At 42.3% G+C, this 24,824-nt stretch overlaps 1 protein-coding gene across 4 annotated transcripts; it reads left to right on the top strand.

Moving 5' to 3' along the window:
• The first annotated feature begins 59 nt into the window (after window positions 1-59).
• rbm26 (RNA binding motif protein 26) lies at window positions 60-12,260 on the top strand. 4 transcript variants are annotated; one of them, XM_076730655.1, is made up of 22 exons: window positions 60-554; window positions 746-864; window positions 984-1,102; window positions 1,250-1,341; window positions 1,442-1,719; window positions 2,757-3,029; window positions 3,123-3,365; window positions 3,664-3,813; window positions 3,961-4,101; window positions 4,333-4,441; window positions 4,571-4,727; window positions 5,283-5,480; window positions 6,266-6,364; window positions 6,467-6,535; window positions 6,640-6,738; window positions 6,836-6,910; window positions 7,423-7,590; window positions 7,895-7,999; window positions 8,611-8,814; window positions 9,702-9,788; window positions 9,977-10,090; window positions 11,642-12,260. In XM_076730655.1, the coding sequence occupies exons 1-22, from the start codon at window positions 496-498 to the stop codon at window positions 11,729-11,731; spliced, it is 3,048 nt and encodes a 1,015-aa protein (XP_076586770.1). In that variant the 5' UTR covers window positions 60-495; the 3' UTR covers window positions 11,732-12,260. The 4 variants fall into 4 exon arrangements, with proteins under 4 accessions (XP_076586770.1, XP_076586786.1, XP_076586778.1 ...); XM_076730671.1 differs by having other exon boundaries at window positions 66-554; window positions 3,664-3,804; XM_076730663.1 differs by having other exon boundaries at window positions 82-554; window positions 3,664-3,804; window positions 6,263-6,364.
• Window positions 12,261-24,824: the final 12,564 nt, after the last annotated feature.

Genomic DNA, 24,824 nt, shown 5'->3' with positions numbered 1-24,824 from the left:
CTGAGTATGACTGCGTACACGATACACTGCACATCTTAGTCTCGCGATATCTTGCCAACGAGAACATAAGCGGAAGTAAATAATCGCCATGGCATGGTTAGCTCGCGACAGGGGATAAAGTAACCAGCAAGAGAAGCGTGGATGCTCCATAAGTTTAACGGATAAAAATCATTTATAACCTTCTGTGTTAGTTGGTTGAACTTTGAGAAATAATAGTGTCGCTTGTCTGCATTTCGTCAGTAAATCCTTTGCGAGAGTGGAGAAATCGTGTAGCGCGTTTGGGGCCTGGAGAGACGAATGCTAACGTGGCTAACCTGGCGAACGTTGAGACGGCTCTTTCGCTAACTTCGCTTTTAGCATCATAGCCTAGCGAAAGACTTCCAACTGGCTAGTTTCACCAGAAAATCTCGGCTACCATTTCAAACAGATAATTAACACCATCCCAGCAAGCGTTAACTCTGGCCGTGGTGGAGAGAAAGTTCGGCTGGATCTAAAATGATCATTGAAAACCTTGATGCCTTGAAAACATGGCTGTCTGATACCCTCGAGCCCATGTAAGTAACGTTAACTGTTAGCGACACCCCTTTAGCCCAGTCTGTTGCACAAGCTAATGTTAGTTAGCAAACACACAGTACACCCGGTGGTAGGGTGTTAGTTACAGATAACGCTATTTATCCACGTCATTTTAAGTTTCTTATTTCGATATTCGTGTATTTTATGTTTTTTTTTTTCTGTAAACTTCCAGATGTGATGCAGACCCTTCTGCCCTTGCCAAGTATGTTGTTGCTCTGGTGAAGAAAGACAAAACTGAAAAGGAACTTAAAGCCCTGTGTATAGACCAGTTGGATGTATTTCTTCAGAAAGGTAATTAATCCCCGTTTCATGAACGCGTTACTCTGCAAGCCTTTTCTTTCATTTATCATATGATCCAGTGTGTGTTTTGGTTTATTGTGCTTCAAGATGTAATCTGTACCCTCTCTTAGAGACCCAGCCGTTTGTGGATAAGCTGTTTGAAGCCATTAACAACAAAAGCTACCTCCCGCAGCCAGAGCAGCCATCCTCTCTGGTCAAAGTTGAGAAAGATGAGCAGAAAAAAGACGAGGTAATTTAAAGCTTCTTAATAACGTTAGTATATGACATGACAGCTAATGTTATAAAACTGTATTTCCATCAATATAGAGGACCTCTCATGCATGTGGCCATCTTAGTTAAGCAATATTACATGAAATGACTCTTTTTCTTCCCTCAGAATAATCGTGAAGAAGAGCGGGAGAAGAAGTTTTCTCGGCGAGTAAATCACAGCCCTCCACAATCAAGCTCTCGCTACAACAGAGATGGCAGGTTTGTGCAACTACCTCCCGTTTTACCTGTTTGATGTTTGTCTATCAATTTGTATTTACTTTCCACTAATTATTATGTCTCTGTTTACCCAAATTTTTAGGAGAGGAGATGATCGCAAGAGAGATGACCGCCCCAGGAAAAGGGAGTATGACCGCAACCCACCAAGGAGGGACTCTTACCGCGATCGCTACAATCGCAGGAGAGGCCGCAGTCGCAGTTACAGTCGGAGCCGCAGCCGGAGTTGGAGCAAGGATCGCATCCGAGACCGCGACAGAGAGAGGGATAGGGACAGGGACAGGGACAGGGACAGAGACAGGGATCGTGATCGCAGCAGGAGCCGGTCACACAGCAGAACTCGGTCCAGAAGCAGGAGCAGAGGTAAGAACGTGATTGGTGGATCTAAAATGATCTTAGGCTGTCCACACTTGATTACCAGCAGGATCACTTTGTGCAAGTTTAAACTATTGTATTTTTTAGGGAGAGAGCAGTGACACAGAAACCCGGGTTTTGAAACACTACTTTTACATCTTGCAGTGTGCTCAAATTTCACTGCCTTTGAACTCTGATCCTGTTTGTTGCAGACTCTTGTCTGTCCAGACAGATTACGGTTTATCAGCAACACACAAATACAAAGATGATGTCATACATCTGTCAAGTTGAAAGTTGTAATCCTTATGATTTCAGTATGATTTGGAGACACCTGTAGTTACTGGTGGTTACAGCAAGTGTGGTTTAATACAAAAAGTCACAGAATTCTGGGGCAGTAAACAAACTATTGTTGCATGAGTAAAAAAAGTCAGGCAATCATTTTTCTTTGTACTTAATTCTGTGGGCAAACGTGATCAGAGTTTATGGTTTATGAACAGCAAGTCACAGTGAAAGGTGTTGTTTTCCTGTCTGAGGGGTTGGAGGTGTGCAGCCTGTCACTTGCTGCTCTTCATCAAACAGCTCACTGTGACTGCTCCTTGTTCCATTACTGCCTGCAACATTTCAAGCTGATTCACTGCCAAAAAAGGCTGAAAATGACCATTGACTTGTTTTGCAGATGTGTTTTTGAGGAATGGTAGCGGTCAGTGTCAGTCTCACTGACAAGCACATTGTTTTTCCTGTGACTACGTCATAATACAAGTCAGCTTGTGTTTTTCCAGTTAAATACTGGTTTGCGTTAGCACTGACTTAATACAGCATTTGTTATTGTATATTGTAATTTATCTGCACGGAGCTGAGCATTCAGAACTGACATATCTCAATATTGATAGCAGCTCAGACAACGATAAATGGATATTGAGGACAAAAATAAAGAAAACAAGATTTAAAATGTTGTAATGTGTAAACAAATCTAGTTTCTTGTAGGTATACAGGCCACAATGGCAGTTACTTTACTTTTCTACATGGCCCCACTTGTCTGTTCACAGAACGAGATTCTGGGAAGTTGAAGTATGATCACGATCACAGGTCAGAGAGTGGTGATGGCTACACCCCAGCAGCCCTGGTCTCCACTGCAACCACGTCACACTTTCCTGTGCCGACACTGAGCAGCACCATCACAGTCATCGCCCCCACCCACCATCACAGTAACAACACCAGTGAGAGTTGGTCAGACTTCCGCCCTGAGCACCCTGTGGATCGTGGCCCTTTTATTAGGGGACCACCCCCTCAACAGAGGAAGCGATGCCGTGACTATGATGGTAAGAAAAGATGATAATAAAACTTATTTAGGGTGGGTTTTATCGACGTAGTTCTTTGTGTTTGATCTTCTACACGTCTGCTGTCTTTTCCAGAAAAGGGCTTCTGCATGAGAGGGGACATGTGTCCTTTCGACCATGGAAGTGACCCAGTTGTGGTGGAGGATGTCAATTTGCCCAGTATGCTGCCCTTCCAACCACCACCAATCCCAGGTGTGGACCCACCACCGCCCCCAGGCCTGCCACCACCACCACCTCTCATGAACCCCCCACCTGTGAACCTGCGGCCCCCTGTGCCCCCACCAGGTGCCCTTCCACCCAGCCTTCCACCTGTTGCAGGTAGGAATTCAGAAATTTCTCTGAGATTTGACTTTATTTGTTCTATGACACAGGGGTTCAGGAATAAGAAAAGTTTATCTATATGTACTTTTTAAGACGTAAGTTACACATTTTTTTACAGTGATACAGTTACAGAACAGCAACAAACAAATTAACAAACAATTTATATGAATAAGCAATCCATTGATAAAGAAAAGTGAATGAAATGTGAGTCTTGAGGTCATTTTAATTTTTTTAACAAATGTAAATTGAATTGGATTGTAAGATTTAGTATTTTCTTTCACTCCGTCAAAAACAGGTCCCCCTCCTCCACTTCCTCCTCTGCAACCATCAGGCATGGACGCTCCTCCCAATTCTATCACCAGCTCCGTTCCCACCATTGTCACATCGGGGATGCGTTCGTCACATCCGCAGGCCTCGGTGCCGCTCTTCAACTCCGGTAATGGCTGTATGTCTTTTAAGTTACAGATTTAATTATATATTTATAAATCACTATTGCTGTACCTTGCTGTGCTGTTTTATGAGTTAAGTATCCTCTCTCTCTCTGTCTCTCTCTCTCGATCTCAATCTCAATCTCAATCTCGACCTCGACCAGACACCTATGAGACAGATGTGTATAACCCTGAGGCTCCCAGCATCACCAATACTTCCAGGCCAATGTACCGCCATCGGGTCAATGCACAGAGACCCAACCTGATTGGCCTCACAATGGGAGAGGTGGACCAGCCACCGAGAGGTATTGTTCATATGAGCGGAACAATCTGAGCTTTGAATAGATTATCCAACAACATGCATGCACTGTCCCTCTTACCATTACCATTCTTAGTTCTTTGGCCAATGTGATGGCCTGTTGTGCTTCACAAACGAGGAGCGTACCAGTATTCAGTACACGCTACTGTGTTTGTGTCTGTTCAAAAGTCTTGCCTGTTGTGTCAGAACTGACCTGTCAGTGTTTGTCCCTCGTCAGACAAGATCCCAAACAACAGTATGAGGATTGTTATGGAGTGTGATTCGAGGAAGAGACCGGGTGTCTCCCATGATGGAGGCCTACCCCCGAAGAAACCTTGGTTTGACAAGTAAGATGCCCTTTTCCTGTAATGACAAAATTGAAATAATTTGTTGACTCATTGGATGAGCACGTTTGACACAGATATGTTTAATACTTTCCTCATTGCATTGTTAAATAATTTCTCTTCTCTGCTCAGACCCAACTTTAACAAACCCAACCACCAGGGCTACCACAAAAGACCCCCATTCTCTCCTAACACCAAGCTGCTGGTTCGGCAAATTCCCCCCGAGCTCAACAACATCAGCAAACTCAATGAGCATTTCAGCAAGTTTGGCACCATCGTCAACCTACAGGTCAGTCCCTGTGTGCTGCTGTAGATGTGAAAGTCACAGCTTTAATGGCTGGTAGTCAATCAGATATATAGCTCCTGTGTGGTGCAATCAGTGACTCAGTATAAAAGTATAATAAGCTTCACTATTGATGTTTGACACATAAGGAAATGTTTGAATGAAGTTTTGGTTTGTGTAGTGGTTTAATTTTAGTTTTTGTTATTGGCTTTTAAAACTTGGTTCATAGGGTCAAAATTAGGCCATTTAAACATCCGGTAAACCAGTAAGTCAATAAAAGAGGTTGAGAAATGTCCAGAATAGAGGTACCTAAAATAAACCACCCACCCTCTTTCAAATACTCTTTGCTATACTATTATATTATTATACACCGTTACTGTGACAGATGGGATGGATGAAGGTAAAAACCACATCATACAGTTGCCCTTGTGTTGATTTGATAACCTGTCAGTGTTGAGGTAAAGCTCAGATGACTCACCCAGTGTTACCTCCAGTATTCGCTGTATGTGCACCACTGTTCATATAACTGTCTCATTGTACCATCTTGTTTTTTTTGTACAGGTGGCCTACCAGAATGACCCAGAAGGTGCACTGATCCAGTTTGCCTCTCCAGACGAGGCCAAGCGGGCTATGCAAAGCACAGAGGCTGTCCTCAACAACCGCTTCATCAGGGTGCACTGGTTTCGTGATGATGGGAGTGATGGACAGGGCCAGGGCCAGTCTCACTCACAGCAGCAGCCTCAGACACAGCCAGCCATGGTAAAACCTCGTTTTAAAAGTGTCATTCATAACACATGGTAGTTCTTGTGAAACCTTTCGTCTGAACACATACAAAAAATGTTGCCATATTTGCCTGGGTTGAATTTTCCAGTCAGGGTAAATATCCTGAAATACAATACACTTGCACTTCTTGTGGATAACTGGCCAATGAATTTCAGTATTTCTATGCATTTAAAGTACTCTGTCATTGCTGTGCTTTTGCCTTTGCAGGGTTATAGGGTCCATAGACTTGTTAAAACACAAGTGTATTGTGCAGTAAGGTTTTTAGGCCTGTCCAGCAGTTTTCTCTTGATTGGAGAAATCCATTATAGAAGAGGCAGAGATAGCAGTTCCTCTGCCAGCATCAGCTTAAATAGAGCCTAATTCAGTGCAACCACAGCTTGCTTTGTTGATCTGTCATTGTTGCTGTGTGAAATGTAACACTCGCTTCAAGGGTGTTTTTGATCATCTGTAAAATTGGCCATGGCGCACCACAGTGCTGTTCTCGCTTGTCTTTCACATTTTGTCACTTGGAAAAACCTGTTGCATTAATGCCAGTGCTGCCTCCACTTCCAGTTACAGTATAAAGAAGAGTGTTGTGAGTCATTCTAGCAGGCGTAGGAAGTCAGTAAATAAAGTAGATGAGGCGGATGCACCTAAAAGTTCAGGACGATGAGAAAACTGGAGGATGAACCGTCAGAATTGTTGTCTGACAGTGGTCGTGTTAAAATGCACTAATGCATTACTCCAGACATAATGTGATTAACGTCTTTGTTGCTCAGCAGCCCTCCGCCACATCTCTGAAGCAGTCTGTCAAAGATCGCCTCGGACCCCTGCTCACGACGAGCTCTGAGCCCTCCCAAGATTCCAGCATAGCCTCTCAGGTATGTGTGTGGGGGTGATGGCGTTGACGGTGTGCTTCACATATACTTGTCCAAATCAGTAGGAGGTGTGTATAAACATACATTTTCCTCCCTTTGATGCAGAATCTTTCCAAAGTGTCAGTGAAGGACCGTTTGGGTTTCTCTGCCAAACCAGCAGCTCCAGTTGAGAAAGTAAGTGCCCCCTCATTGCTAACAAATACTGATTTTCTCTTGGAATTTCTCTTCCTTCAAATCGTTTAAATGTTATGTGTTCATCACTTTTCTCCCCTTTCCAGGTGTTTTCGACATCCATGGGCCTCACAAAGACTGTATACAACCCTGCTGCCCTGAAGGCTGCCCAGAAAACCTCAGAGGAAGCCCTGAAGAAGAAGCAGGTGAGAGGAGAAGTGGAGGGAATGGTGGGAAAGTGAGATGCAAGCCACGGGGATTCTCATACTGACAACTAATCATGTCTTATAATTCCTTTCTCAGGAAGCCATACGGCTACAGCAGGATGTAAGGAAGAAGAAGCAGGAAATACTGGAGAAGCACATCGAGACACAGAAGGTAAAATAATGCTGGAGTAGAGATTTCAATGCACTTCTTGGACATTCGAGTGTCCCTGTCTGCTTTTCGATTCAGACGCAGCCTCTTTACAGAACGTTTAAATGCCACTGTGTGAGCTGTAAAACAGGTCTGACTCACTACCTAAGCCACACGCAGAGTCCCCGAGCCAACCAGTGGACTCTGCTTTGCTTTGTTTAACAGATTTACCAGCAGTGTTTGAAAGCTCTGCGTGGGATCTATGACTCATCTGTTTGATCTTCGTTAGGGACGTTTAGGATCATGTGTTGGCATGTCATGTTGTTTCTGCCTTGAAAGTGACATGACAAAAAATCTGAAACAGCTTGTTGTTTCAAATGAAATGATGCATATCTTCACCACCGTTCTGAATCTTAGCCTGTCTCCCGTCCTGTGTCACTTGCGGTTGATGTTTTGTAATTATTCAGGAACTCCGTTTGAAGCGGCACAAACGGCAGTTCAACTTGTAAATCTCTGCTTTTTTTTTTGCTCTGCAGCTCCTAATATCCAAACTTGAGAAGAACAAAGCAATGAAAGCGGAGGATAAAGCCAAGATCATGGAGACTTTGGGCATGTTAACCAAGAGCATCACCAAACTGCAAGAGGAGATAAAGGGAATCTCAAGCAGCAGCAACCCACTACGCGTAGCAAAGAGCAAGGCCCAGGTACTGTTCTCTCCCAGATTTACATCAACCCAGCTCACAGAGGCCCACACATCTCCTCACTGAGCGAGCAGTAAGACACAGTATACGGTTTGCTTTGTAGTTTGAGTTAGTGGGAGGTGAGATTTGTATTTAAACAGCTTTCTCTCTGCATTTTTATTCCGTAGACATTACAGAAAATGCATCTTTGGTCATCTGAAAGTGCTTAGTCAAATGCAGCTGGGTTTTCTGTTTTATCCAGTTGCCCTTGGCTTATGTCCGACTCGCAATGTTGTTTTTTTCTAATGTGAGTTAATAATATGTTCAGGCACAGAAGGAACTGCTGGATGCAGAGCTGGACCTGTACAAGAAGACTCAGGCCGGGGAGGACACTGCTATGTTGAAGATCAAATACACCCAGCTGCAAATTGAGGTAATGATTTGATCTTGGAAGAGAAAACTGTCCCTCAAGCTTCAGAGGAAGTGCTATAATGCTACTTTTTTTTTAGCAGTCTATTGTCTTGCTACCTTTGGCCTTTTTCTCAAATAGAGCTTCTGTATTTGTTGTAATAAACCACCACGTACAGAGAAGAAGAAACGCAAAACTTTCAAAGTCCTTCAGAGCCAGAGGAAAAATTTAGCAGTAAGTTGTCAGTCTTGGCAGTACATGTACAGTACAGGCTACAGTGGGTCAGTTGAGAAACGCTGCAGCCTCTCAAGACCAAAAAAAAAAGTCTCGTCTGGTGTTTCCCAACTTCTTGAAAAGTGAAGGAGTTTAGCCCCAAAGCCCCTGTAACAACCCCGCCTACATTTAAGAGTACTGTCTGCAGTGGGAAAGTAAAGCAGATTGAAGGTTTAGGTTCATGGGTACTGTACCAAACATGTCTGGAGCTTTACAGACTCACCACTTGAGGGCACTTGTGCTCTTGTAACTTCAAATAATCTGCTGGAGTTTTATCTCAACAACTCTAATTATCAAGACATCAGCCAGATAGTTGTGCTCTGTTTGACTTTTTTCCATCCCTGTTTTTGTTTTTAACCCAGGCAGCGAAAAGGGGACTCCTGTCACCAGGACGAGGCCGGGGGGTCCACGCTCGGGGCCGCGGCGCTCCCAGGGCCCGGGGACGGGGCTCCAGAGGGCGGGGAAGAGGTGTGCCACTGCATGCGGTCGTGGACCATCGACCACGAGCGCTGGAGATTTCTGGTTTCGCAGACACAGATCGGGTGGACTTGCTGCCACACTTTGCTGTAAGTCAGCCTAAAATGAGACAACTGAGAGACAATATGACCTTTTGATGGAAGCGGGAGGTGGGAGATCAGAGGACTCTGTGTTAAAGGGCACTGCTAGCTTAGCTGTAGAGGGGGTGGAAATTCTCATTGCTCGCTGTCAATCAGGACATGATAAATAAAACTTTCAGCTGTTCTCACATTGTACTTTGGATTATGGCTGTTCAAAGACAACTAACAAAAGACAAAGTACACAGTGTAAACAACGAGTTAGTACCCCAAAGTGAGAACACAAAGGATGTCAGTCAAAACAATATTGGGTTCTGTATATTTTAATTCTGTAAACTGAATTATGCTCATCAGATACATTAAAACCATGTGCATTGAATTATTTTGATTGTTCAGTGTAGCAAAACAGTGTCCTCTGCTGGTTACAGCTGCACGGTGCAACTGACCGCCAATGGTGCAGCAACATAGAAAGACTCTTAATACAAATTAAACTGTACAAATTAAAGTGGCACATCTAGTGAGTCCTCTGGCAGGAGCTGCCAGCATACAGTGACAGCTATGCAGATGCTTTTATATAACGTGCACCAGTTCATCTTAGTCTCTCCAGTATTCTGCATGTGTTTGAGTCTGAACAGTCAATACTGCTAAGTTTAACAGCTGTGCTACGAGCTAACAGTGAGAATGACATAATGCAGCTGCAACATTAGAAGCAACCTGTAGAGAAAACACCCTCAGCACCTCCAGGAAACTACCAAGCTAATTTAAGATTTGCTTGGTAGTTCATTCACTCATCAGGCACTTACAGTAACAGATGATGCACGAGATGATTTTTCAGTAATTGCACAGGGATGAGTTAGTTTGTAAAATGACCAAACTGTTGTGTGTTCGTGATTTTGAAGCAATTTGGAGAGATTGAAGATTGCCAGATTGATGAAAGCAACCTGTCTGCAGTCATCACTTACAAGACAAGAGCGGAGGCAGAGCAGGTGAGTCCGCTACCTGCCAAACACACACTTAAATACTCTTGAATGTCTTTCTTCAGAGCTTTTTGGACTCTATCGCAGTTGTCTGCTTTGCATTTTGACTAAGTCCATTATTTTCACTCTGCTTGTCGAGTCCATAATCTCCTCTAACCACGTGTTTTTCCTCTGCTCTCTGTTTTGTCCACCTGCAGGCGGCTCTTCATGGAGTGAGGTTCAACAACCAGACTTTACGCCTGGCCTGGCATAAGGCTGTCATGACTCTCAATGCTGCGGATGCTGATGAGGCAGAACCAGAGGAGGAAGAGGTTTGTGAACAGTTCTCACTTTGTATGCGTTTGATGATGAGCCACCGATTCTAGAATAAAAATCCACTGGGAAATATTCACTTTAGTGGAGGTATTTGGATGTTGTCTGTTCAGAGGAATCTGTAATCTGTCCTGTTACATGGAGGGAACACAAGAGGGAGCCATTACACGTTACAGCAAGGATTGTCTCCATGTGGCTTTTGCAGGGCCACTTTCATTAAGCTTTTGGTCTGTCATGAAGTTATTAGCATGATCCTCTCACGCTGAGAAATTAGTCCCTCATGAGACCTTTTAAATATATTGTGCAAGATGAGTGCTGATGGTGCTCTAAAGAAAAAGTCTTTCTGCTCCCATTCACTCCTTATTAGTAGGGGGTGTAATGATGCACAGAATTCCCACTGCAGTGTATACGTTGGATTTAGGGTCACGGTTTGTTTTGTTTTTCAGTGCATCAGGGAAAACAGAAAAAAGTGAAAAACGTGAACATTCAACAGTGGATCACTGTCCATAATTCATACTGTAACAGTTCAGGCACTCAAATGCCAGTGGGGCGGCTGTGGCTCAGGAGTATACGTACATCGCTTTGGATAAAAGCGTCTGCCAAATTGTAATTGTAAACGTAAATGAGAAAAACCGAATAACGCAGTTGTCAGGAATGATCTCTGACTGTTGATAATTCCTGAACAACTTGTGCTTAAATCCTACATTCTTAAGATTGAGTATGGTCACATACCTGCAGAGATAAACACTCCTATAGCGTTAGTTTAGCTGCAACTGATGAGGAAACCGCAATGCTGCCGTTCACTTACTGTTACACTGTGCTAATCCTCTATAGTAGGGTGTCAAACTCAAATACACAGTGGGCCAAAATAAAAAAAAAAATGTTCCAAGTCGAGGGCCGGACTGGTTCAGTGTTTATTGAAAACTGATTGAAATGACCATATTGCACATATTGAACCTGGAACCAACACAGCTTATAAGACCGTTTTTTTTTTTTATCTATAAACAACAACATTAAACATTAAATACAAGAAAAATCAGTTGCATTCATTTCTTCTGGCTCTTTATGCAGCTTTTCCAGACAGTTTTACCTGTCACAGTGTTTCGTTTCATAGTGTCTTCTCATGTTATATTCTTTCATGACAGCCACACTGTCTCTGCACAGAGGACAAACAGCTTTGTCCTTCATATCCGCGAACACATACTCTGCCTCCCACCTGCATTGAAAACCCCTGTTTTCAAAGTCCATTGTCCATTTAGCCATTTTTCGGGGAGGGTAGCTGAAAGTTGACCACAGGTAACGAGCTCCATCAGTCTGCTGATGAATAGGGCAGGGACTCGCGCTCATGGGCCTTTGATTGACATGCCAATGCACTGGCAGTGCATTGTGGGACTTGTAGTACTAGTGGTGCGTGCAATATACCGATGGTCCAGCTCTAATAATAATATTTAGATATTATCGTACAGGCCAAAGATGATTCCATTGGGCCTTGAGTTTGACATATGTGCTCTACAGAGTCACTCATGTCAGCCTGTTTTTTTTCTCATCAGTACCCGGAAGAGTCACTGAGTGACGACGCATTGCTGCAGGATGACGATGAGGAAGAGGACGACAACGAGCCTCGCTCCTGGCGCAGATGAAGATCGGTCAGATGCTCCTCCCTGGTCGCACCGCTGTGGAACACAAGCAACAATCCAGCAACTTTCTCAGATTTCAACGCCTATTTAGAAACCAACATGTCACATTTCACTTTGGCTAGACTTTTTTTTTTCCTCCCCTCACACACGTGTAACTGACAGAGCAGCCATGGTTTGATTCATTTTAACAATGATGAATTTTTTAAATGCTCTTAACGTAGAAATAGTTCTGTAATTTTTTTTTTTTTTTGGTCACAAAAACACAAATAGTTTGTTTTGGACATGTGACAACTGATCACTGGTTGAACTGTCAGATAAGAAAACAGATCCTGTGTTGTATTTAACTGAACGACAGACTAGCTTTTGCAGAATAGTATTATGTTGACTGGTTTAAATGCTCTCGTGTAAATATTTTATGTCGGTGTTTAAATGATTTGTATGAAAGCTTGGCTTCTCAGTTGTTGGCTTTACTTTGGATTGTACAAAAAATAAAGAATTGAAATGGTCTGAAAACATCCTGCCCAAAGCAAACAAAAAAAAGAAGAAAAAAGACAAAAAAAAGAGAAATTTGTGTGGCAGTGAAAAAAAACTCCCAAAAGAGCTGAAAAAAGACCATTTCAAAAACAAAAAAAACCTTCCTCTTCCCTTAAAGAGCGAAATTCCTACAAAATTCCTAAAAAAAAAAAAAAACTCCTCTATGAACACTTTTTTATTTTATTTTGGATCGGTAAGGTAACGTGTAACACTGATGTCCATGCCGAGGTAAGACCATGACATAATCTGTCTGTATGCTTCTGCTAAATGGTAAAATCAGCTCAAATGATTGCCTAATGATCTGTACTTGGATAGCTCTGCTGGAATACATTTCATCTAAGTACTAATACAACAGTAACTCAGAATACTTGTGTTTTTTTTTGTTGCAGGAGCCGTCAGTCTGCGGAGCCCAGCGCCAACTCCTCTTTCTCCAAGAAGCTTCAGCATTTTAAAATTGAATCTCTGTTTACTGTAACTGTTTTTATACGGTACCAAACTCAGTGTTTCTGAATTAAAATACAATTTTTGTTATCATGTTGCTTATTATGTGTGATAATTTCCTTGAAGCAGGCAATTCTTGAACCATCTTGTTCTTTCTTGGGAAATTTGGCTTGTGTACTGTTAAAAAAAACAAAAAAAAAATAATCCACATTTATCCCTGTGGAACATTTGGGTTAATAAATACATGAAAAAAAAAAAAAGGTTTTCAGGACCTTTTAAGCATTTTATGTGTATCCAACTTTCATAAGTTAATAAGTTCAAAAGTGACCAGTGTCAACTCCTATGATGTACTTGAGCCACATTCATGTCATACTAGAATGTCCGACTCGTAAATAGAGTTCACGTGAACATGCAAGCTGTAATTATGACAGAGAAAGTGAGTTTTTTGAAAGCTCTGACACATCCGACTTGGCACTTCATACTGCAGAAGTTTCTGAAAACAAAACAAATATGGACGCCTGTAATTACCTGATTCCAAAAAAGTTATGAATGAAAACAATACAGTCATTTGTCCGTCCCAACTTGTTTGAAACGTGTTGCTGCATCAAATTCAGAATAAGCAGATATTTACGAATCAATGAAGTTAATGAGGTAAAACATTAAACACATCATCATCTTTGTACTGTTTTCAGCCGAGTACTCATCACACTGTGTTATTTATGTCTTACACAACATTTTATGAGTGGTGGTTGTGAACCCATATTTAATGTGAATATGTAATACTGTCAATGTGCAGCATTTTAATCATTACACAGTCAACTCTGATCATACGACCATCCTGATGATGTGAACGGTATACATATGTAGAATATTATACATATTTATAAAAGGCCAGTCTCTTAATTTTGAGCTGTCACTGGTAACATGGGTTAATACCAACTTTACAGCTTCTCGTTCTTTCTTCAAACCACAAGTGAATATGAGTCATAGTGTTTAGGTAAAAGGGATTTTGCCTGCTGTAAGGGGTTGGTATACACCTGCAGAGAGGCTCTCCACAGTACAGCTCCCACAATCCCTCAGCCTCGAATAAGAGAGGACAAATAACCCAATCAGTGTCCACCAGTTCAGTGTTCCTGGCCCACCCCTGGTGCCTGTCAGGCTTGCAGAGATAATTGTGAGAAATCAGATTTGCCCTCGTAGAATATCTGCTGTTTATCATTTAAGCCCTTTCCCCCTGCGCCGCCACCAAAAATACCCTCCCTCATCGCTCCGTCTGTCAGTGCGGGAGTGTTAAATGCCCCCTCCAGCCGTCTCATTTACCTACTGTGGTGCCACCAAACTCACACAAGCATCATTTGTGATCAAACAAGCTGTTGCAGTTCCACCTGCACACTTGTGTGGTTGTGTCATGAACCTACAAGTTGTATCTGGCATGTTACTGGTTTGATTGACACCCACATTTCCTGACATTTGTTTCGTACTTTGTGCAACGGCTCCACAAAAAAAGAGAAAAACTTAAGACCGTGCAGCACGCTGTCTTCAGCGGCGATGTGACCAGCATGCAGGAACGTCTGCCAGCTCTGCCTCCCTTCGTGTCTCAGTGGGCAGAGGATGTTTATATGCTCTGTGTGAGCTCTGAAAATATGGGCTAACAAGTTTACAGCATCCGTGTCATCCATTATATAAATCTTTACCTTCTGATTTGTGTCAAGGAGACAAATGGCATGAAATTTTGGAAGGAGCTGTAATAACATTCTCTCTCTCTCTCTTTCTTTTCTGTAAGGACCAGGCAGGTGAAACTGTAAGTATGCTTAACTTAAAAAAAAAAAAGACAGATAAGTGTTCAAAGTCTCACTTTTGTTTTCTTAGAAGAAATTTGCTGTCTGTCACTGAAAATGACTGTAGTTCCTTTAAGAAGCCCTCAGGGGCTCAAGAAGTCGGTCATATGGATATGCAACAGCTAGGAAAATGCAAAACATTACACGCTTCTAATGTATTTATTCAGATTCATTTGAATATTATCCCTGCATTTTCACAACACAAAAACACTGCTGCCTGCCAATTAACACCAATTACCACTTAACCAGTTTTGCAGAATAATCCGTACAAACTTCAGCCTAATGGTTGTATAATGTGCAATAACACAGTGTTTTGGCCACTTGCTGTATGTCACTTTTCCATTAAAGGTGAAGATATAAGGAAGGTGCTGATCTGAAATCAGCGGTGACCCCTCCCAACACACGGCTCTACGCTTTCACACGCCTTGGCCCCATCGCTACAATGCCAGTTCTCTGTAAAGCCATTAATATTTTATGCGATCATGGGCCTCCATAAGCAAATTTCAGTCCCTAGCAAGTTGAGCCAAAGCATGATTAATTTAGTGTTTATACCCTGACAACCCTTTAAACAACACAGGGCCCCCGGCCACAAAGCAAGGCACAGTTTGAAACAAAACTAGCAGCCCCTAAATCATAATCAGCATAGTCATTCAGGATCATTTGAGTTTGGGGACACATTTTTTTTCCTGTAACACCAGCTGCAGTTTTGGTGCGAAATCAGTGCCCGTGTGAGGACGGCAGCCTCAGTTGTAAAGCCTCAGTGCTTAAATTTAGTGTTACATAAAAGAAATGTCTGTTATTACTCAGCTGCAAGACAAAAACTCGAGTTTCTTTTAAAAAATCCTCTCCATCATCCTCCGTTTGTCGGGAAATACTGCTGTGTTAGACACAACAAAGCCCTTTAACCCTGTCTGCTGACCACAGATCTCAGGTAACCCTGCTAGCAGGAAGTGCCATCAATAAATCAAGACATGGCCGCCCTGAACCTGCAGATCACAATAAACCTGTTTCAGCCATGATGCTGCAACCAGAAAGCTGCAGCTAACCTGTTTACAACTCGCAAATAAGCAGCTGTTTGCTAATTTGCTATATCAATGTAAAATATGATAATGTAAACGTGCTAATATGCTTTCACTGCATCGTGTTACAAGTTTTATAACTAGGTTTGGGAACAAAGACCTCATCTTGAACACATCCCATTTCCACACAAAGGTATTTAAGCTCACCTGATCCTTTACTTTCCTCTTTATCCCTCCCTCGCAAACCCCTTTTCTCTTTTCTCTCTCCCTCTTCTGCCTTGTTTTAATACAGGGAGCACTAACTAAACTAACTAAATCTAGTATCATCTGAAAAGACAGATCCCTCACCCAGAGTCTCGACTCCCTCTTATCTCCCCACCGGCACTGGTCCATCATTACACTCCCTTCATCCAAACATCCACGACCCGCATTTATCCCTTCATCCCCCAGTCTTCTTCCCCTTAACCCTTCATCCCTTACTCACATCCCCTCATCCCTACATCTGTCACCCTTCTTCCCCTTTCCCCTCTATCCCTCACCCATCATCCCCTCATCCCTCCATCCCTTTGTTCCTCACACTTCACCCCCCATGCCTTTATCCCTCCATTCTCATTCCTTCACCCCACTTTACTCCCTCTGAACCCTTATACATCCCTCCTTCGCCACCTTGGCTCTCATTCATCCATAATATTTATTAAATCATTCTAAATCTGTCTCTTACTGCCGTGTCTTTGTTCGTGAAATCATTAACAATGCCTCTGCTCTGCTTTAGTGTCCCAGTAAGCCGCTACAGTGTGACAAGAAGTCAGCATGCACAGGGCAGAACAATTGACCAGGACCCTGAAACTGAAGCAGCAACATGGAATTCAGTCATTATTTGTTTTAATATTTGCACCAGTGCTTTTCCCACTGTGACATGTCAGTGAAGAGGATCCATCACAACAAGAGACGCAAAATCTCATAGTTGTTGTATAAAGTAAACGTTATAAAACCTGCTGACCTGAGTTTGCTTTCATTTGACATAATAGTTTGCAGATATAAATTTGCATGACTGATAGCTGAAGTGGAAAGGAGTCATGTGACTGGACGCTGCCAGTGGCTCTCTGATACCTTATCTGCAGTCCTCCTCCCTGTTACGATGAGTGTGTGTTATTGTACTACAGTCATTCACAATCTAATTAGGCTGCACGCTAACATGATCACTGTACAGTTCAACTTCATTACAGATAATCTCTGTGCAGACACGGCCGGACACGGCAGGCCCCGCCCTCTGCCCTCGCTCCTGTCATTGATTGGTGGAGTGATTTGCAGCAAGTAATCCAATGTTGTGTGACAGGTTGTAACTGAGGTTAAAGATGGCAATTTAATTACGTGTCAGAGGTCACATTAATGGCTGACCCTTGACCCAAGACTCTGCTGATTAGTGACAGCCTTGTGTTATTCTTTGAAATGAACAACATAACAGATGACTATAAGTGCAGAATAGTGTGTCACTGATGCAGGATCAGTGTTTTTCTGAAATGAGAATTCAAGCTTCCTATCAAGCTTTTGTTGGTTGATTTCTAAGTACTGTACAGTAAATGGTTTGGAAAATTTAGCCTTTACAATTTATCATTTATAAAGATATGTATGACTATCTTGTATTTGCAAAAATACTTGGTATTTCTAACATTATACTTTACATATGGACTTTTTGTTTGGCATTTCTTGATGCTTGTCATGCATTAATCCATCAAAAAATAATCTTTATTCAAGAAACACACAAAATAGCTACAGTCTGTCCTGAAACCCTAAAGTAACTGACACTTAATTTTAAAAACTTAAATGAAGAATCCTCATTCAATAGATCCATTAAAATTTACAGTTTTAATTAAATATGCCTCAATTGACTCAATAACACAAATCCTGTCATGGACTAATGCGACACAGTCATGGCACTGATGAGGCTCCAGTATCTTTATTAGGTCAAATGAAAACAACAAAACCACACTTAGCAGGCTAATGTTGCAGTTATAAGCCCTAAAATACACTAGAGTCTGTATTTAAGACTGTATTCTCTCAATTAATATGGATTCAACAAACTGAACATGATGCATGTTTGCAGTGGCTGCACACATCTGAACTGGGATGTGTTGATTACGTTGAAATCCTACTGTGCTTTTACATTATCACTGAGATATTTGACTTTACACAAAGCAAGCTAGTGCTACATTAAAGGAACAGTTTGACAATTTGGGAAATACAGGTATTTGCTGTCTGGAGGGTGCTGGGAACAGTAACATCCTGGTCTCTCCATCGGTAACTGCTTCTGTCCAAGAAATAGTGAGACAACTTTTAATCCAGAAATGGCCATTTAGTCAAATCGTGAGAGCCTGACAGGTTAGATCACAAACAACGTTGTGCAGAATAAGAAGATACCACACTAGAGGTCAGCCAGGGGACAATATTTGATCAATAGATAATAAAAAACGACTCTTCCAACCATACCTTCACCAAGAGATTGTACATTCATGTTCATGCCAAGGGCTCATATATTTGAACCCTGCAGACCTCCAGCTGCTTTGTTTTCAATGTAACCTAAAGGATTCCTCACATATATAATCTTTTGTTTTTTGGTAGATGAAAAGGAATATGTGCCTGATTTGTTTATGATACTGTGAATGAGTGCAGAGTTGTTCTGTTGTGTCATTAGGCCCCTGGGTACAAGCAGCGGCTAACATTTCTATAGCGGGCCACATATGCAAATGATAGGGCAATTGTAGATATACAAATATGTACCCATGGTCCGCGCGCCCTAATGGCCTCCCTCCCTCTGGCTAGCTCAATGGCTCATTTAGATATCCGCCCGGTTTATTATGTGAATAAGTCACGCCTGGCTTGTTACGACCCTCTAGGTTCCTGTTTCTGCTGTGTAGCTGAGATGTGTGGTGCTCAATTAGGCTGCCTGGCTAGCAGAGTTAACCCTTTGCGCCAGATAAGCGTTTTTTTTTTTTGTTTTGTTTTTTTGTTTCTCTCAACCAGATGGGGTTGGTACAGTATGGGGGGGTTGCAGGCTGGGATCAAAAGATCAATCCTAATACAGTGCTACCAAGCTGACCTCTCAGATGTAATAAAGGTGCCATCTTTCACCCTTGGGGCCTATTCAGAGCCTCCCACCCCATGAACAAACCTGGTATCTTTAAATTAGCTGACTTGCTTGCCCTGCAGGTAATTGCATTAGTTTATCAATGTTCACCACAATTTATTACATACTCCAGCACCAGTAGGATCCTGGTGTTAATGTGCTCTGTGAGGAGACAGGAAAGCAAGGCCTTTGTGTTGGAGAGTGTGTGTGTCTTTATGTGTCTCTTTGCAAATAAAGAGAAGTAAACACAATGACACCAAGAAGTGAAATCCCAGTTTTATTGTCAGTGGTAGGTTTTACCTGTACATATCTAGTCTTAATGATGGCCAGTCTTATATGTGCATATTTGGATCACATTATATTACATTTCACTACAGACGAGTTAACATTCATAATGCAGCATCCATATAATTTAGGTAATGTTACTGCTGTATTTGAGGGGACAGATGAACTCCTCCTTCTCTCTGGATGTCCAGCGGTTTTCTTCACTCTGTCAGTGATCATTAGAGCTCCAGCACTTGGTTTAAAACTTTATATGACAGCAGACTGATATGCCTTAATAGGTGCTTAAATCAGATTGCCTTTCATTGCACTAAAAACAATATTACTGTCTGCACTTTTCAATGGAGTTCTCTGGCCAGAGGCTGCGGCGTGCCTCCCTCACATCTGTATGCATTATGGATCTGTCTGAGGTAATAAACAGACCCTGCTCTTATTCCTGCTTCCTGCTATCATTATTCCTTGCCCCTCAGATGGATTATAGCCCACTGTGCAACATGTAGATGAGTGGCGCTCCTCTGATTGCCTTATGGCCATCAGGCTTTGCATATTTACTGCCCATGAATCACGGCGAGCTGAAAACCCACAGCAACATATTCCGATCCTCCTCCCTCCTCCGTTTTTTACCCTCTTCTCTGTTTTACACTTTCCCTGTCATCCGGTCTCTTATTCTCGCTTCTTTAGCTGTCGCTCCCTCACTGCTTCCCCCATTTCTACCACTCTTCTTTCACTCGTCCTTCCCTGTGCCTTGATCCTGCTCTTTGCATTCCCAGCTGCTTAATTAAAGCATGTATTATTAATACTGCTATATCTTTGTCCATCCTTCTTCCCTGTTCATATGACTGCTACATTAAGTGTAAATTGTTTCGCTGTAATTCCCTTTTAATGTCCCTGTTATAATCAGTGTTTCTGGTGTGTGGAGGCAAGGGAGGGGAGAAAAAAGAGGGAGAAGGCGACTGAGATCACAGGCTTTTACTGTAACTTACTGTTTGATGTGTGGCTTGCATACTACAGGCCCTGTAATTAGGTCTGTTTTACAAGTCAAATGTATATGGCGCCAATCTGCAAAATATGAGATTAATAAAAGAAAGTTGTCAGACGTGGCTGGCTATGGTGTGCAGGCTGTCTCTGCAAAGCCCCAAGGAAAAAGCAGCACACTTCAGTGCTTTGCAAAGAACTGTTAATATCTCCCTTTTGTTTTCAACAAGACATTTGTGTCATAATGTGGCCTTTCTCTTGCCTTTTTTTAAAGGGTCAATTTGCAAAAAATGCAAAATTGTCAGTGGACGTGTCATCTATCCATGAAAATATGGTGTTACTTGCCCAGGTTCTGAGATCTATAGATTTCTGATTGCACTCTACTACAGTGGAATTTCATTTGTGGTGCTCACAGCATTAAAACATTCCATTAAAAAACTAGAAAGAAAAACCCCCAAAACATGTTTCCAGAAACAATCTCTGCAGACCTTGCAGACAGTTTTTTTTCCATGCTAGCCGGCTGGTCCATCACTTTGGTCACATCTCAACAACTCTTGGATGGATATTTTGTGCATTCATGGTGCCCAGAGGATAAATCCCAGTGACACACACATTCACGTTCCACTCAGAATGAATGCTAAGAACTGGTCTGTTTCCTCTACCGTCACCATTATGGTGGTTTCTGACTAAATTACTTGCAAATGACATTCCCATTAGCCTGAGATTTACTTTATGTTTAGTGCTAATTAGCAAAAAAATTGCATGCTAACACACTAAATTAAGATAGTCAAGATAATGCAGTAAATGAGAAACCTTTTTAGCTTTAGCCTACTAGTATTGCCAGTGTGAGCATGCTAACATGCTGACACAAGCATTCAGCTCAAAGCCCCTCTGTGCCTGAGTACAGCCTCACAGCCCCACTTTTATTCTTGTCTAAATATAATTTTCACACTGTGAGCACCACAAATGAAACTCCACTCACTTCCATCGTGTTGGACCGGTTGCAGAAATCTCAAAACCTCAGCAAACAAAACCAAAAGCACTAGACTGGCTAAAGTCAATGGAAGTGGATGCTTTTTACAAAATTGGCAGAACCGATCCATCTGAAGTGCCATCAAACCTGAAGGAGAATTTTGGACTGAGAAGCACTGAGCAATATATATTATTAGCTCATAAGCCATCCATCCCCTGCCACCCTCCTCTTCCCCTCTCTAACCATCATGTCTAATGAAAAGGCGTAGATGCTTTACCATTTATCAGTCACAGAGTGCTGGGTCCACCATTATTGATTTGAGAAGGCCAATTGGCTGGGAGGGTGCTGTAAACTGGGCGATTTAAAACCTACATCCTTCATTGTCTCACGATGGTTGCAGAATGAGATCGTAAGAGGCCGAACGAGTGTGGTGGCAATAAATAAAAGGAAGGAACTATAATGTGGCAGACAGACAGGGCCTGTCGATAGGACTGGCGTCTCTGATGTCCTCAAAGTGATTATCGGGGCAGAGATGATTAGCTGTGGTGTAAGGTACTGTAAAAGTGTGGTGCGGGGACATTTCATCCTTGTATCTGGGCTCTGCCTTCAGTGAGACAGATGTTGTGCATGAGTAATGACACAACTATCATGTCACAAGGAGGCCGGCCAGTGCCATGTAGCGAGTATAGGTAACAGGGAAAGAGTGTGAGGGCCCGGTAATATCGTAAAACAGTGTTTAAATATTTTAATTTCATTTGTCAGAGGGGCCCCTCCCTTGCACTCCATTATCCTGCCAACCATCCTTCATCAGCTGAATGAGTGCATTATTCATTAGCACTAATTATTTTCACATAACGTCTGCCCCGATATATTTAACCTCCACATTACACCCGGGATAATGGCCTTGTAAAATTGAATTGCGAGAAAGAAGTGGAGTTGGAAAGCTCATTTAAAGAACATAAGAGGAAGGAAAAAAGAGTGAGGGAAGGGCAGGAGGGGCTTTTGAAGCAGCTGGAGTTGGGGGGGTTGACAGGAAGAGTGTTAAGCACTTTGGGACATGGAGCCCCAGAAGTGATGGGACATTTGTCCCTGTCTCATTTGCATGCTAAGAGAAGAGCCCGGTGGTTCTCTGTTGGGTTGAAGAGATGCCTAAATGCCCTGTGGGGTGAAGGTGCCCTCCAGCCACAGAGTTAAGATTAGCTCTCCCTGACCTGACACATGACCTCACACCATTAATATAAAAACACATGACCTGGGACAGCAGGAGCAGAGAGCAGACAGGCGAGTCTTTTGTCTCTTTGACCCTGCTTCTCTGACTCCATCTCAGCTGTCTCCATATTCACCATTTCGCCTCCTCTGTCTTCATCTCCGCTCGCACCTCAGTTCTCTCCTTCATCCACTTTTTTTTGCTTTTTACTCAGCTCCATACCTGTCGAAGCCCCACTGATGATTGAAATGGGGTTGAATCACCCACTCAGGCCTCATATTCCCCACTGACAACTACAGACGTTTTCCATATGGAAAAAAACAAAGTGAGGGCCAAGGAAAGCTTTATTCCTGCTTTGCTTATTCATGAGTCTGACATTCGCCAGCATGCAAAATTTAAACCCAAACAGGGTTGCTGCTCCACTTGCTTTATCTCGGCTCTCCTCTGGGCAAGAGTTGTGACCCCATGCCAATAGCTAAGTCAATCTCTCAGCCACGCACACAAAAAAAACAGGAGTTCACACACATACGCATGCCAACACTTGCCCACAATCACATGCAATGCGTTTCATGCACGAGTTAAAGGGAAGCTTCAGTATTTTCCAGCCTGGACCCTATTTTCCCATGTTTTTTAATCTTAGTGACTAACAGGGACAACAGTTTTTGACACTGGTCCAGTATTGAGTGAGAACGCTGCAGTTGACAGACGCAAAATGGGTTGCAATCTAATTCCTCTGGGCCTTCATGCACTGTCGATGTTCATCACTAAAAGTGCTTGGTTTTTCCACTGACAGGCTCAGATTGTTGTTCTGAGTATTATGGAAAGGATCCCTACAGAGATAGACCTTTTTGTTTAAGAGCAAGATCCTTTTTGTATCACTAGAAACATCTGACATATCGCTCTCCTCAAATCCACCAGACTCCATTCACAGAAACACTCATTTCATCATTGTAAAACACACTTCATGCAAACTCGACAGAAACAAAATAAAGCTCTCAAAAACCATCTCGGTTAGTCTTTCCACTGTCCCAACAATCACCTGCTCTGCTTTGGTCGAAACAAACCCTTAATTCACTGACTTGATGTGAAAATATCAGGAGAGGAGCAAGACAGAGGGCGGCCATCACAGAGGCAGCTGGTGTACAGCATGCAGAGCCAGAGCAAAGTGATACAACAGCTGTTTTTGGTTAAACAAAAAGGATCTTCTGCTTTAACAAAAAGGTCTGTCTCTGCAGGGATCCTTTGCATAACTGTTACCCCTGTTAGTGACTTAGACACAAAGACATCCTAAGTAGAAGTTTCCCTTTAACTGGAGAAAACATCTTACCTGTATAGTGAGCGTTATCTAGCAAGAATTAACTTCCCATATTACCACAGCATGTTTTTTTCTACAAATGCATAAGAATGATCACAGTTGCATGAAGGTCACTGCACTGAATCGACTCATTAATTTTTAAACATTTCTTAATTAAGTCGACTGTCATATGAATATCATTCTGAATAAAGCTGCAATTGAAAAATGCCCACGAATACAACGTGACCTCTTCAACTCACTTTGTTCCTCTGACCCACAGTCCAAACCCCACACATGTGAATTATAATGCAACACAAGAAAAAGCAACAAATCCATACATTTGAGAAGTTGAAACCATCATGGTATTTTAGCCTAAAAAAACTTACTTAAATAATAATTTATTAATTATGAAAATCACAGACTACATTTCTGTTGATGAACTTGATTAATTGACCACTCAGTTGAGCTCTTTCTGACACTATTCATTACATCTCAGTAGCATATTGCTGATTGTAACGCAGCAAAGATTTTCCCAGTGACATTAAAAAAACTTTTCCCTTTTTTTCTTTGCTCTCCTTGTGCTCTCTTTCTCTGATTTCCTGAGTAATGTTGCAAACAGTGACCACACTCTTCTCCGGGCTATGTGAATGTGAAAGTGAGTGTACTGCTTTGTATGCTTGATGCCTGGTAATTGCAGTTCATTTCAGCTGGGAAAAAATATTATTCTCACGCCTTTCTGTGTTACGCCCAGAAGGCAGCGCTCTCTATGTGTAAAGTATCTGTCTCCCTGACATTTAGATTTGCCTTTTAAAGATGACATTTTTCAAAACTGGCATTTCTTCATATGTTTTCTAGAGGCGACAAAATTATTCTTTTACATCCCAGTCAGAGTGTTCATACAAGTGTGTAATTTATCCAACCTTAAGTTGTTTGGTTGTTTTGTTTTCCATAGTGATGTTGATACAATTCATGATGCACTAAAATTGTTATCATTGTCTGATGTCAGTGTGTGATAGTTGTACCTGCCTAACATCATCTTTACTCACACTGCCTTAAGAGGCCATGCTTGTTTTAATAAATGCTTTAATTTTGCATTCAAAAACCACATTGCAGGTAAGTCTGTGCATGAGTTACCATCTCTTGGCCGTGTCGACGGTGGCTGAGGCTGGGAGAGTGCACGGCTCACCTGCAGTAAAAAACAGAAAGCGCACATTTGTCACATTTGCCGTATAAGTGTGATTTATATGTGGCACAAATAACCTATATGGCAACAGCTTGATAGGTTTGGATGGCAGTTGACAGTTTTTGGGTGTCTGACGGAGGATTAATGGTGTGCCGAATGCACAGTTATCCAGCAGACATGCTCATCTTTGAATGACTCCTTTGAATCGCTGGAGATTTCCAATTAC

This window comes from Chaetodon auriga, chromosome 1, assembly GCF_051107435.1.
Source record: "Chaetodon auriga isolate fChaAug3 chromosome 1, fChaAug3.hap1, whole genome shotgun sequence".
Lineage (NCBI taxonomy): Eukaryota > Metazoa > Chordata > Actinopteri > Chaetodontiformes > Chaetodontidae > Chaetodon > Chaetodon auriga.
This window is presented reverse-complemented; position numbering and strand designations above follow the sequence as displayed.